The following is a 13802-nucleotide window of genomic DNA, read 5'->3' as shown; positions in this document are numbered from 1 at the left end:
AAAGGTGATACTGAGACGTTTTCTTTTACTAAATAAGAAAGCACAGCAGGAAAGTGTTAAAGGGAATCTGTCACCCCAAAATTCGCCTATAAACTGCGGCCACTGGCATCAAGGGCTTATCTACAGCATTCTGTAATGCTGTAGATAAGCCCCCAATGTAACCTGAAAGATAAGAAAAAGAAGTTAGATTATACTCACCCATGGGCAGTCCCGATGCGGTCCGGTCCGATGGGCTTCGCGGTCCGAGTTCGGCGCCTCCCATCTTCATACGATGACGTCCTCTTCTTTGCTTCCTGCCGCGGCTCTGGTGCAGGCGTACTTTGTCTGTCCTGTTGAGGGAAGAGCAAAGTACTGCAGTCCGCAGGCACCGGGCCTCTCTGACCTTTCCTGGCACCTGCGCACTGCAATACTTTGCTCTTTGATCTTTCTGGTTACATCGGGGGCTTAGCTACAGCATTACAGAATGATGTAGATAAGCCCCTGATGCCGATGGCCGCAGTTTATAGGCGATTTTTGGGGTGACAGATTCCCTTTCAGTATATTTTTTATTTATTCTTTTTTCAATAAGACCCTTCAGGCAACATGCCACTGTATAGTTATACAACTGTATATTTCGCAGCCTCTCATTGGAGGTATTTAATGACAAAAATTTCCGAAGAAGTGTGCAACTGGGCACAGAGCATTATAATGACATGAACCAGAATATGTTGGTAAAGAGAAGCATCATCCACTATATAAAGGCATGGCCGAAAGTATTGGCACCCTTGAAATTTTTCCAAAAAATGAAGTACTTCTCCCAGAAATTTATTGCAATTGCACATGTTTTGTTATACACGTTTATTTCTTTTGTGTGTATTGGAACAGCACAAAACAGAAAAAAAACAGAGAAAAAAAGCAAATTGGACCCAATTTCACACAAAAACCCCCAAAATGGACTGGACAAAATTATTGGCACCTTTCCAAAAATTTGGGTGAACAACTTTGTTTCAAGCTTGTGATGTTAGTTCAAAATAAACTGTGGCAAGTAACAGGTGTGAGCACAATGAAAATCACACAAATATGGTGGAGGTTCAAAGATGTTTTGGGGTTGATTTGCTGTCTCTGGCACTGGGTGCCTTGACTGTGTGCAAGGCATCATCAAATCTAAAAATTACCCAAGTATTTTCAGGTCGCAATGTAGTGCCCAGTGTCAGATAGCTACGGTAGGTTTGCATCCTAGGTCATGGGTCTCCCAGCAGGACAATGACCTCAAACATACTTCAAGAAACATCGAGAAATCGATGAAACAAAGGGCTGGAGAGTTCTGAAGTGAAAACCTGTGGAGAGATCTTAAAATTGCTGTTGGGAGAAGGCACCCTTGAAACATGGGAGACCTGGAGCAGTTTGCAAAACAAGAGTGGTCCAAAATTCCAGTTGAGAGGTGTAAGAAGCTTGTTGATGGGTATAGGAAGCCAATGATTGCAGTTATTTATTCCAAAGGGTGTGCAACCAAATATTAAGTTGAGGGTGTCAACAATTTTTTCCTGCCCATTTTGGGGGTTGTGTGTGAAATTATGTCCTTTTTTCCAATGCTTCTTTTGTGTTGTTCCAATATACACAAAGGAATATAAAAGTGTGTAACACTTTTGGTCATCACTGTAGCCCACGTGAAAGAAAAGATGGGAGCAATGCACTATAACTATGTCACGGGAGACCTAGGTGGACAAGAGCTAATAACCCGGGCCCCTGCAATTTCCCTCAGACTAGGGAAATCCTGACTGACCCTCTACCTAGAGTTTACACTGATGGTGTGCATGTCTAGGCCTCCACCCTCTCTCCCTGTCTCCTGTTTCAACCATAGGCTGAAACCACCACCCAGTGAAGAGATCATACACCAATACCCACACAGTTAGCACAGACAAGGATAACGGAAAATATACACCACGCCGCAGTCACTCAGGAATACACTATAAATGCACAGGGCAAAATAAATACAAATATAGGAAGGAGTAAATAAGACAAAGGGAAATACACCACCAGATACGATACTCCAACTCCTAGCTCACCACTCCAGACCGAGATAACCAAGCACTAGACAGAAGCTATAATCGGCGACGCTTAATATTCAGGAGAACTATTTAAAGGCAGTGGGCATGGCCCAGCTTCCAATCCGAGCACCAGGTAATTTAACCCTGGACCAGCTAGATAAAATCTAGCCGACGCCAATGAGCGCATAGTGGTCAAAAGCGGAATTACCGCTGTCTGTCGAACGACCTGGTCTGAACAGCGTCCGACATGACAGTACCCCGCCTTCTACGAGGGACCCCAGGGCCCTCACGACTTATAGGACCCGGCTTGTCCGGATGGCGGCGGTGAAAAAACCTGACCAGCCGATCCACATGAACGTCCGAGGCTGGTACCCAGGACCTCTCCTCAGGCCCATAACCACGCCAGTGTACCAAGTACTGTAAAGTGCGGCGCACTACACGAGAGTCAACCACCTTGGAGACTTCAAATTCCAAATTACCATCCACCAAGACTGGAGGTGGCACAGGCGCCGCGTCCACGGAACCCACCACCTTCTTTAAAAGAGACCTGTGGAACACGTTGTGTATCTTATACACCGTAGGAAGCTCCAACCGGTACAGTACTGGGTTAATGACGGCGGTGACCTTAAATGGACCAATAAACCGTGGACCCAATTTAAGGGATGGTATCTTGAGTCTTATGTTTTTTGTGGATAACCACACCCAGTCATCCACACTCAGGTCTGGACCTGGCACACGCCTACTGTCAGCCACAAGTTTGTACCTAGCACCCACACTCAACAGGCGCTGTTTAACTCTCCTCGAGACTGATGACAATTGTGCTCCTAACTGGTCTTCCTCCGGAACGCCGGAAGAGCCCCTCTGACTCAAAGTACAAAATTGAGGATGTAGCCCGTAAACACAAAAAAACGGAGACTCCCCAGAAGACTCCTGGCGGTGATTATTGATGGCAAACTCAGCCAAAGGAAGGAACGTCGACCACTCCTCCTGGTTATCTGAAACAAAGCAGCGTAAGTACTGTTCCAAATTTTGATTCATACGCTCGGTCTGACCATTTGACTGAGGATGAAACGCCGAAGAATGAGACAACTTGATCCCCAGCCGTGAACAAAATGCTTTCCAAAATTTTGCCACAAACTGAGACCCCCTATCAGAAACGATGTCAGATGGAACCCCATGAAGTCTGACCACTTCCTGCACAAATACCTGAGCCAGAGTCTTAGCGTTAGGCAAGGAAGGCAAAGACACAAAGTGTGACATTTTTGAGAACCGATCAACAATCACCAAGATGACCGTGTTCCCAGCTGAGGAGGGCAAGTCAGTGATAAAATCCATGGAGATTTCCGTCCATGGCTTACTAGGTACCTCGAGAGGAAGTAGTGTGCCAACAGGACGGGAGCGGGGCGTCTTAGTCCTAGCGCACGTGGTGCAAGCTGACACGTATGAGACCACGTCCTGTCGGATCTTGGGCCACCAAAACCGACGTGACACCAACTCCAAGGTACCTCTAACCCCTGGGTGGCCAGCCAGGACAGCATCATGATGCTCCGCCAAAACCTTTAAACCTTTAAGCGGAGATGAAGTGGTACAAACGTTTTGTTGACGGGAAGCTCAGATGGTACCTCCTCCTGGGCCTCGGCAATCTCAGCCTCAACCTCGGTAGTGAGAGCCGAAACCACAACACCCTTTTGGAGGATGGGTACCGGATCTTCCCAAGGCTCTCCCCCCGGGAAACACCTAGACAAAGCATCCGCCTTAGTGTTTTTAGAACCAGGTCTGTAAGTAACCACAAAGTTGAACCGCGTGAAAAACAATGCCCAGCGAGCCTGCCTGGGAGACAGACGCTTGGCAGACTCCAAATAAAGCAAATTCTTATGGTCGGTAATAACAGTAACCTGATGAACCGACCCCTCCAAGAAGTGTCGCCATTCCTCAAAGGCCAATTTGATTGTCAACAACTCTCTGTTGCCGATATCGTAGTTACGTTTGGCGGGCGACAGTTTGTTGGAAAAATAGGCGCACGGACGCAAACCGCTCAAGGAGGAGCCTTGTGACAACACCGCCCCCACACCAACCTCAGACGCATCAACTTCTACAACAAAAGGTTTCGATACATCTGGTTGCACCAGAATGGGAGCCGAAACAAACCTGTTTTTAAGAGATTCAAATGCGCACACAGCAGCCTCAGGCCAAACGGAGAAATTGGTACCCTTTTTAGTCATGTCAGTTAGCGGTTTAGCAATGACAGAACAATCCTTGATAAACTTCCTATAGTAGTTAGAAAACCCAAGGAACCGCTGAAGTGCTTTCAGGTTATCAGGCCGTTCCCAATGCAGCACCGCTTGCACCTTGGCGGCGTCCATTTTAAAACCAGAAGCAGACACAATATAGCCCAAGAAAGGCAACTCCTGTACCGAAAATACACATTTCTCCAATTTTGCATACAGCTTATTCTCTCTGAGGAGCTGTAACACCTGCCTGACATGATCTAAATGAGTATCACGGTCGCAAGAATATATGAGGATGTCATCTAGGTACACAATAACGAATTTCCCCAAAACATGCGAGAACACATCATTAATGAAATGTTGAAACACTGCAGGTGCGTTTGTCAACCCAAATGGCATCACCAAATTTTCAAAATGACCCTCAGGGGTATTAAAAGCCGTCTTCCACTCATCACCTTGACGGACTCTTACGAGGTTGTACGCCCCCCTGAGGTCAAGCTTGGTAAACCACTTAGCACCTGCCACCTGGTTGAACAAATCCGGTATCAATGGCATGGGGCATGGATCACGAACCGTAATCTGGTTCAACTCCCTGAAATCCAGACACGGCCGTAGTCCACCATCTTTCTTCTTAACGAAGAAGAACCCTGCTGCCACTGGTGAGGATGAAGGCCTGATGTGCCCTTTGCTCAAACTTTCAGCAATGTAATCCTTTAGCGCTTGTCTCTCCGGACCGGAGATGTTAAACATCCTTGCTTTAGGCAACTTGACCCCTGGTTTAAACCTGATAGAACAGTCATAGGAGCGATGTGGTGGCAACTCTGAACAACCCTTCTCAGAGAACACATCCACAAAATCCAAAAATGACTCAGGAACGCTTGGAGTCACAGCAGAAACACATGTGGCCAAGCAATTCTCCTGACAGAAATCACTCCACTGAATTATGTCCTGAGTTTTCCAGTCAATAACCGGGTTGTGTGTAGACAACCATGGGAAACCCAGAACCAATTGTGCCGGAAGACTCTTGAGCACCTTACATGTAACCTGCTCGAAATGAAGAACCCCAATGTGGAGTTTAACCTCAGCCACAAACTCAGTAATCTCCCCCTGTGGGAGAGGAGCAGAATTGATGGTGACCACGCGGATAGGATGAGGCAGTTTTTCAATCCTAAAACCAGCAGTGCGCGCAAACTCCTCATCAATGAGATTTGTGGCAGAACCACTATCCACAAAAACAGTGATTGGCAGCTCTCTGCCAGCGACAACAACTTTAGCAGGGAGCATGCATTGAGAAACCATCATGGAGGATATACATAAGCTCAGGTTGGTCTCCTCCACACCCTCTGAGCTTAAAAGTTTTTCCGCCGTTGCGTCTTTCTTTGACAGCAGAGGACAGATATTAATAAAATGACCAGTTTTACCGCAGAAAAAACAGGCTCCCTGCTTCCTGAGTACAGGGGCTTGATTCTTAACATGTGATACCCCTGTGATTTGCATAGGTTCCGTGGGCTCACCTGCAGCAACCTCACGTGAACCTAAACCTTCACCCACAGGCGGCGTCTTATGATCCCCCTGACGCAAACGGCGATCAATGCGGACAACAAGACTCATAGCGGAATCTAGTGAAGCAGGAGTCTCGTACATCAGGAGGGCTTTTTTAACCCTATTAGAAACTCCATGAATAAAGTGACTCCGCAGCTCAAACTCATTCCACTGTGTGTCGACCGCCCAGCGGCGAAATTCAAAACAGTAATCCTCTGCAACACGCTCCCCCTGGCGAATAGTGCGTATCTTAGATTCTGCTAGAGCCATTCTGTCAGGCTCATTGTAAATGTTTCCAAGAGAGGAAAAAAACTCTCCACAGAGTCAAATGCAGCAGAATCAGATGGCAAAGAAAACGCCCATGCTTGGGGATCCCCGCTTAATAATGACAACACCAGGCCCACACGCTGAGCCTCAATACCGGAGGAGATCGGGCGCATATGGAAATACAGTTTGCAAGCTTCACGAAAAGAAACAAATTTACTGCGTTCCCCAGCAAATTTTTCAGGCAAAGGAAACTTAGGCTCAGCAACTTTACCTGTAACTCCGGCTTGCACATTAGACACTGCTAGTCCCTGTTGCTGCACTGCCCCCCTCAACTCAGTGACCTGTAGGGACAGCGCCTCCAACTGGTGGGTTAAGGAAATCATGGGATCCATGGAAATAATGTTGGCCGATTATAATGTCACGGGAGACCTTGGTGGAAAAGAGCTAATAACCCGGGCCCCTGCAATTTCCCTCAGACTAGGGAAATCCTGACTGACCCTCTACCTAGAGTTTACACTGATGGTGTGCATGTCTAGGCCTCCACCCTCTCCCTGTCTCCTGTTTCAACCATAGGCTGAAACCACCACCCAGTGAAGAGATCATACACTAATACCCACAGTTAGCACAGACAAGAATAACGGAAAATATACACCACGCCGCAGTCACTCAGGAATACACTATAAATGCACAGGGCAAAATAAATACAAATATAGGAAGGAGTAAATATGAAATACACCACCAGATACGATACTCCAACTCCTAGCTCACAACTCCAGACCGAGATAACCAAGCACTAGACAGAAGCTATAATCGGCGATGCCCAATGTTCAGGAGAACTATTTAAAGGCAGTGGGCATGGCCCAGCTTCCAATCCGAGCACCAGGTAATTTAACCCTGGACCAGCTAGATAAAATCTAGCCGACGCCAATAAGCGCATAGTGGTCAAAAGCGGAATTACCGCTGTCTGTCGAACGACCTGGTCTGAACAGCGTCCGACATGACAGTCTACTAAGATTACCTCAATAGCAGTCAGTTACGTTGTGTTCACATGAGTCAGGCACACTGAATATTTTCATTGGAAAATCTGATGCCTTTTAAAATATTCGCACTTTGAAAGAAATTGTATTATATCTAACCCAGAGAAAACCAGCAACATTTGTTGTCCTGGAGTACGAGTTTGATAAACGCAATCTTGTCAATTTATGCTGTAGATTTTCACTTGTTTCAAAGGGTGAAATTTTGCAGCAAATTTACGGTGATATTCATAACCGATCACTTAATATTAGTATCTGAGGTGTCAGCGATGCAGAGTGAAATGCGAGTGCAGGAATTGGAGTGCCACTTCACTTACATATGCAGCAGACTGATAGAAGTGTGCAACCCTAGATAATAGTGTTAGCGCAAGTCAATTTGCAGGACGTGATCCGTGAGCCACGTCAGTTATCTGTGCTCACTGCGAGGTCTGCCTTCTACCTCAATGCATTCACTGTTCGCCGTTTTGATTAGCCACGTCGTGCCACATCGATGGCATTGCGCCAGGCAAGCTGTGGATAACCTGGGAGAGAGAAAGCAGTTCTCAGGTGGCCACAAATTAGTGATTTGGCCGGTATCGATTTGCAGGAACCAATCTTTTGGACTAGAGCTACTAGAAAATAATGGGCACAAATCTGAAAAATATCACAATGAAATCCATACATTTAATATCCATACCCTTTTAGTGAATGCTGGCGAGTGCTCTTTTCTCATCGTTCTTAGCAAAAACGCAGGCATATTATTCTCAATGTCTTCCCGTGTGCCCTTCTTGTGTAGCACTGCAGCTAGGAATGATATGACCTAAAGCAAGAAGTCATATTTTAGCATGAGCCCAAACACATATTACGGTAATTTTCCAATAGCTCTAATATCCACATAGGTCTATAAACTGTGTCTGTTGTCTGTCTGGGGGCAGGTTAATACTTGTTTAAAAAAAAAGGGAAGTCTGTGATTGGTGCATGTGATCACGTATCTGTCAGGTGAGTGTTTGTTCCAGAACCTTCTAGCAGAAACACCTGTCTGTCCTGTTGGGTGGACAACAAGTTCCAGATACTCTAAGTGAGGACTGCTGAGCGGAGTGAAGGTTGTCTTTAAGTCCGGGGCTGGAGATAAATCTATAGTTAAACACAATATCATAGTTTAACACAAGAGCATAGTTCTGTGTTTTTCGTACTAGCTTTCCATTGCTTTTTTCTGCTTTTTATCTGAATGGTTATCGCCATTGAATATGTGCTCCTTGGACAATGCCACCAGGTGAGCATCTTGTGAGATGTATGTATGCCTTGAACAACCGTTTGAGGGTGAATATGTCTGCACTTGATGCAAGCGATTTACATGTTTGGAAGCCCAGGTAATGGATCTAAATGTGCAGCTTGCAATACTCAGGAGCATTGCAAACCTGGAGTTTAGAGCTCACTGAGCTTGCGCTGGTTGGGGCCAGTGATAAGGAGGAGGGTGGATGTGAGGAAAATCAGGACAGAGAAGTACATAGCTTGGTGACAGTTACAAGAAGGGGTAGGGGGAAAAGTGCCAGGGAGACCAGTCCTGATCTGCCATAACCTAGTAAATATGCCTGTTTGGCTGATATTATGAATGCAAGCCCACGACTGGGATCACTGCAGCAGCAAGTTGCTCCAAGCAAGTAGAAAAATGACTGCTGTAGGAAGGAGGGAAATAAGAGTGCAGCAAAGGCCAGACAGATGTTGGTGGTAGGGGACTCTATAATTAGGAGGACAGACAGGGCCAACTGCCGCCGAGATCGTGAATGCCGAAGAGTGTGTTGTCTGCCGGGTGCTCAGGTTCGGCATATTGCGAATCGGATAGACAGATTGCTGGGAGGGGCTGGGGAAAACCCAGCGGCCATGGTACACATCAGTACCAAAGCCAGAGCTAGACTGAGGTGGAAGGTCCTTAAAATGATTACAGGGAATTAAGAGAGGAGCTGAAGGACAGGATATCCAAGGTGGTATTTTCATAAATTCTGCCAGTGCCATGAGCGTCACTAGATAGGCAGATGGAGCGAAAAATATGTGGCTAAGAAATTAGCGCAAGAAGTAACGGTAGGGACGGGCTTCACCTCAATTGGGAGGGTGCAGCTGTGCTTGGGGAAAAAATAGTAAGACAGATGGAGGAGCTTTTATACTAGGATCTGGGGGGAGGGAGGGTAGTTTTGCTAATAAGGGGATTAATAGCGTATACAGAGAGAGGGAGGCAGTAGTGGTAAATGAGGATTTAGGGGGGCTGGGATACGATAGGAAAGCAGGGAGCTGAGTAGGAGTAGCAAATGTACTAATAATATTAAAAGTCTGCAGGCAAATGCGAGAAGTCTATCAAACAAAATGAATGAACTGGAGAGTCTTATGACAGTCACAGAATACAATGTGGTGGGCATTACTGAAACCTGGCTAGACGAGAGCCATGACTGGGTAACAAACGTAGAGAGTTACACTACATTTAGAAAGGACAGGAAAGATAAAAAAAAGGTGGAGGGGTGTGCATCTTCGTAAAATCCACATTAAAACCTGTGCTCAATGAAGACATTGGGGGGAGTTACAGCAATGTAGAGTCACTATGGGTAAATGTACATGGGGATGGCAATAATGGAAAGCTGCTAATTAGCGTTTGCCTTCTAATATAGATGAACAGGTAGAGGATAAAATGCTGCAACAAATTAAAAAGGCAGCAACAGTAATAGGGTTCTTATAATTGTGGATTTTAACTATTCAGGCATTAAGTGGGACACATAATCTTCTGGTTGTGCTAAAAGCTACAATTTGTTATCCACAGTTCAGGACAATTACCTCTCTCAGCTGGTAGATGAACCAACCAGGGGAGGTAATCTGCTGGATCTGGTTCTGTCAAATGGACCAGATACTATTTCAGATCTACAGGTCAGGGAGCATTTGGGAAGCAGTGAGCATAACATGGTAATTTTCAATGTAATATTCAATTAAACATTCAAAAAGGGAAATGCCAAAACCTGGAACTTTAAGAAAGCTGATTTCAACAAATTAAGGGAAGAGCTATCGTGTAGACTGGGTAACTGGGGATACCGAACATACCGTATATACAGTACAGACCAAAAGTTTGGACACACCTTCTCATTTAAAGATTTTTCTGTATTTTCATGACTATGAAAATTGTACATTCACACTGAAGGCATCAAAACTATGAAGTAACACATGTGGAATTACATACTTAACAAAAAAGTGTGAAACAGCTGAAATTATGTCTTATGTTCTAGGTTCTTCAAAGTAGCCACCTTTTGCTAGCTAGCTAGGACCTTTAGTTTCGACTGGCTTCCATTGTGAAAAAAACAGTTTGTTACACTAGAACCCCTAAAGCAGATTTTACAAACACAGTTGAGAGAAAGAGACACCAATATTATAAATGGCATCTGGTATTTGGGGAATATCTTAAAGATTTAGCACCAAGAGCCAGGAGCTCTAAATTTCACCTCAAGAGGCAATATTCATAGCAAGCTACAAAACCAAGATGCCACAGTAGCTAATGTGCTCAGAGATTTGGCTTGTTCCAGTAGGATACATATTGACACCTAGTACTACAGATCTTTAGCACTTCATACGTATAATAAAACAAGTTACCTATATGTTCAAGTAACTTATTTTATTATACGTATGACAAATTAATGTAGATTTTACGCCAAGAAAATCAATGACACGGGAATACACACCTGTATTGTCTTTCCAAGGCCCATGTCATCTCCAAGTATGCATCCTGTGGATCGTGCGTAGTGTTCATACAGGAACTGGACACCTTCTCTCTGGTAGTCACGTAAATATCGATTGATGGTGTAAGGGACACAAACTCCAGTGTTTGATAACGGAAAGTCTTCTGCAGGGGCTGTAGGTTTCCTGTCTGGGAACTGAGGTTTCTCCAGGTCTTCATCATCAAACATGGATGTGTTCCCGGAGGTACTGGAGCCTGAGACTTTACAGAGCTGTGACACAGGGACTTTATTTTCTTTGGCATCCAAAAAAGAATCCACTGCTAGTGATGGCTCTGTTATTTTATGTTCAATGGATTTTATAACGCCTTTTTTAAGCTCACCATCTTCAGGGTAAGGAGCTAAGCACCGATCGTTGATGTCCCACAAGCCTAGAATAGCATGTGAAACACAATATGTAAATGTAGGTACTGTTATAAATCATAGAAAGTATGGTAACCAAGAAGAGCTCTGCAAGTTGCTATCCTTCCTTATGTGAACATTTAGAACTGGTCCTTTTAATGCAAGGATTCATTTTGTCCTGTATAGCTAACTTCCCTGTGGGTTCCAAAACTGACAACTGTATCAAGTATCATACGGTCATATTAGAAAATTGTTAAGTAGGTCTCCGAGCTAGAAAATAAAAAACAATGCATATTTGCTTACCGCAGCCTTCCGTTCTGACAAAATAGCAAAGGCTGCAGCCGATCATCATCAGCCAATTGGTTGCAGCAGTCATGCGACATAACAGTCGATAACTGGCTGGGAATAGCAGTGTCAAAATTTTTGGATCGTTGCCGATACGGGAGGGGGTATCGATTGTTTTATCCCTCATTGGTGCCCTTAAGTAGGGATGGCAGATGGTACAATAGAGGTAAACCCCTTTAAGATATTGATGACCTATGATTAGATTTGGTGCTTATGAGAAGGGGAGGAAAATTTCATGAAAATACATATAGACCTTGAGGAATATTCTCAGTAGAATCCAAGGACTTGATGTGGACGTTTAACTTTTTATGTGCCAGAACCTGCTGACTGGGCACAGGCTCTGTGCAGCACTTTAGTACAGAGCAGTACAGCCTACAGTGCCTTGCAAAAGTATTCGGCCCAACAGTGATCTCTGTGTTCACTGTCAGCCACCTGCACTGGGCTGTAACCAAATACATTGTCTCATGTTTGTTGGAAGGTTCCCTGATGAGTACAGCTTGGGGTGCACCACAGCTATGACTCCAAGGCAAATGAAGAGTTCAATGGATACTTTTTAGTGTTTTAGCCGACCTGCGCGGTTCACTGGGGACAAGAGGTCTCTGTTGCTCAGATTTCATTTTTGTATATAACATTACTACTTTTGGAAGAGAATTAATACAGTCTAAGGCCACGTTCACACCATCAGTATTTGGTCAGTATTTTACATCAGTATTTGTAGCCAAAAGGAGTGGGTGATAAATCCAGAAGTGGTGCATATGTTTCTATGATACTTTTCCTCTGATTGTTCCACTCCTGGTTTTGGCTTACACATACTGAGGTAAAATACTGACCAGATACTGCTAGTGTGACGGCAGCCATAGGCTAGGTTCACATTGCGTTCGAGGTCCGTTCGAAAATAACGGGACATCGCTAGCGCATGCCAAAAATGGCATGCGTCAGCGACCCGTTAGCACATTGCGGTCAATGGGTGCGCTAACGGACCCATTACATAGCGTTAATTGCGTTAATTGCGCCATGTAACGGAGTCCGCTAGTGGACAGCCATTAACGCAATGTGAACCTAGCCTAACATTGTGTATTCGGGAACATTATTTCTGGGTTAGGGGCAGCAATTAACCCACGCCTCACAAATGATTAGAACGTGAGCTCTCTAGACCAGACTGCACCTATAAAACCCAATCTAACATCCGAGTGTGTATTAGGCCCGTCTCCGTGGATGGGGAGCGCACACCTCAGTGGCTGGCTCTGTGAATGGGGCGCACATGCTAGGTACTCGCCTTGTACGTCCATGGTGACAGGCTTTGTGCTCACAGAGATCTACAAAGGTGAGAGCGCCACAGACAGAGGACATTTATTGCAGTGTATGCCCTGCACTGGCACACTGTACCGGACTGCAGCCTCCACTGCCATCCTATACACAAGGACCTGCGGATCCCGGCAGGAAACACACTACCAACTGCACAGAGAAAGGACCTGTGATGACGTCACGCCGGCGTGTAGGTCACATGATGGGGCGGAGTCAGGCTCTCAGACAGGCAGCAGTGTATGTGTGTCAGTGAGAGCCACGGCTTGGAGCCGGAGTGTTGTTATCACGGCGCTGACGTTACATTGTTCCGCAATTTCTTTTATCTGTTTTTTACAGGTTTAAAGAGAAAAATAAACTATCCCAATAATCCGCCGCCGCGGCAGCCGGGAGATGAGTGATGTCTGGTGCTGCGGTTATCAGATCAGCGGCTCAGTCGTTTAACCCCTGACAAACACCAATCTGGGGCTATTTGCCCACTTTGATGCCCAGAACACATTTGTGCCAGGTTGGGGCCCCCTCGTCTATATGTCTGCAGTGTGAGATCAGTGGGCCAAGGTCATTTAACCCTTTCAGTACCTCCCTGCGGTGCCCCCTTTGATGCCCATCTTTGTGCCAGTTTTATAACTTCTGTAGCCGCTTGTGCGTGTAGTCACATCAGGGCGCCTCGCTGCGTTGTATTTTATTATTGGGATTTTTTATTTTTTGTCACTAATCCTGTAAAAAACATTAAGAAATTGTTGAATAAGAAACCAACTTCAGCATCATATGTGGGATGTAATAAGGGCGTGTGTGTATCTATATACAGGGGCTTCTCACTAAGTTAGAATAGCACCAAAAAGTGAATTTATGTCAGTTCTTCAATACAAAACGTGAAACTCATATATTATATGGAGTCATTACAGACAGAGTGATCTATTTCAAGCGTTTATTTCTGTTAATGTTGATGATTATGGCTTACAGCCAATG

At 45.2% G+C, this 13802-nt stretch overlaps 1 protein-coding gene across 1 annotated transcript in view; it reads right to left on the bottom strand.

Moving 5' to 3' along the window:
- Positions 1-13016, bottom strand: part of ERCC6L2 (ERCC excision repair 6 like 2) — a 169646-nt gene extending 156630 nt beyond the window's left edge. Inside the window, exons 1-3 of the mRNA XM_077299632.1 lie at positions 12808-13016; positions 10791-11215; positions 7775-7897 (exon numbers count right to left, since the gene is read on the bottom strand). Coding sequence (XP_077155747.1) covers positions 7775-7897; positions 10791-11215; positions 12808-12820 — 561 coding nt within the window. The 5' untranslated portion in view covers positions 12821-13016. The remainder of the gene's footprint in view (positions 1-7774; positions 7898-10790; positions 11216-12807) is intronic.
- Between the last annotated feature and the right edge of the window lie 786 nt (positions 13017-13802).

The sequence above is a fragment of the Ranitomeya variabilis genome, chromosome 1 (assembly GCF_051348905.1).
Source record: "Ranitomeya variabilis isolate aRanVar5 chromosome 1, aRanVar5.hap1, whole genome shotgun sequence".
NCBI lineage: Eukaryota > Metazoa > Chordata > Amphibia > Anura > Dendrobatidae > Ranitomeya > Ranitomeya variabilis.
The sequence above is the reverse complement of the archived record's forward strand: the minus strand, read 5'-3'. Positions and strand labels throughout refer to the sequence as shown.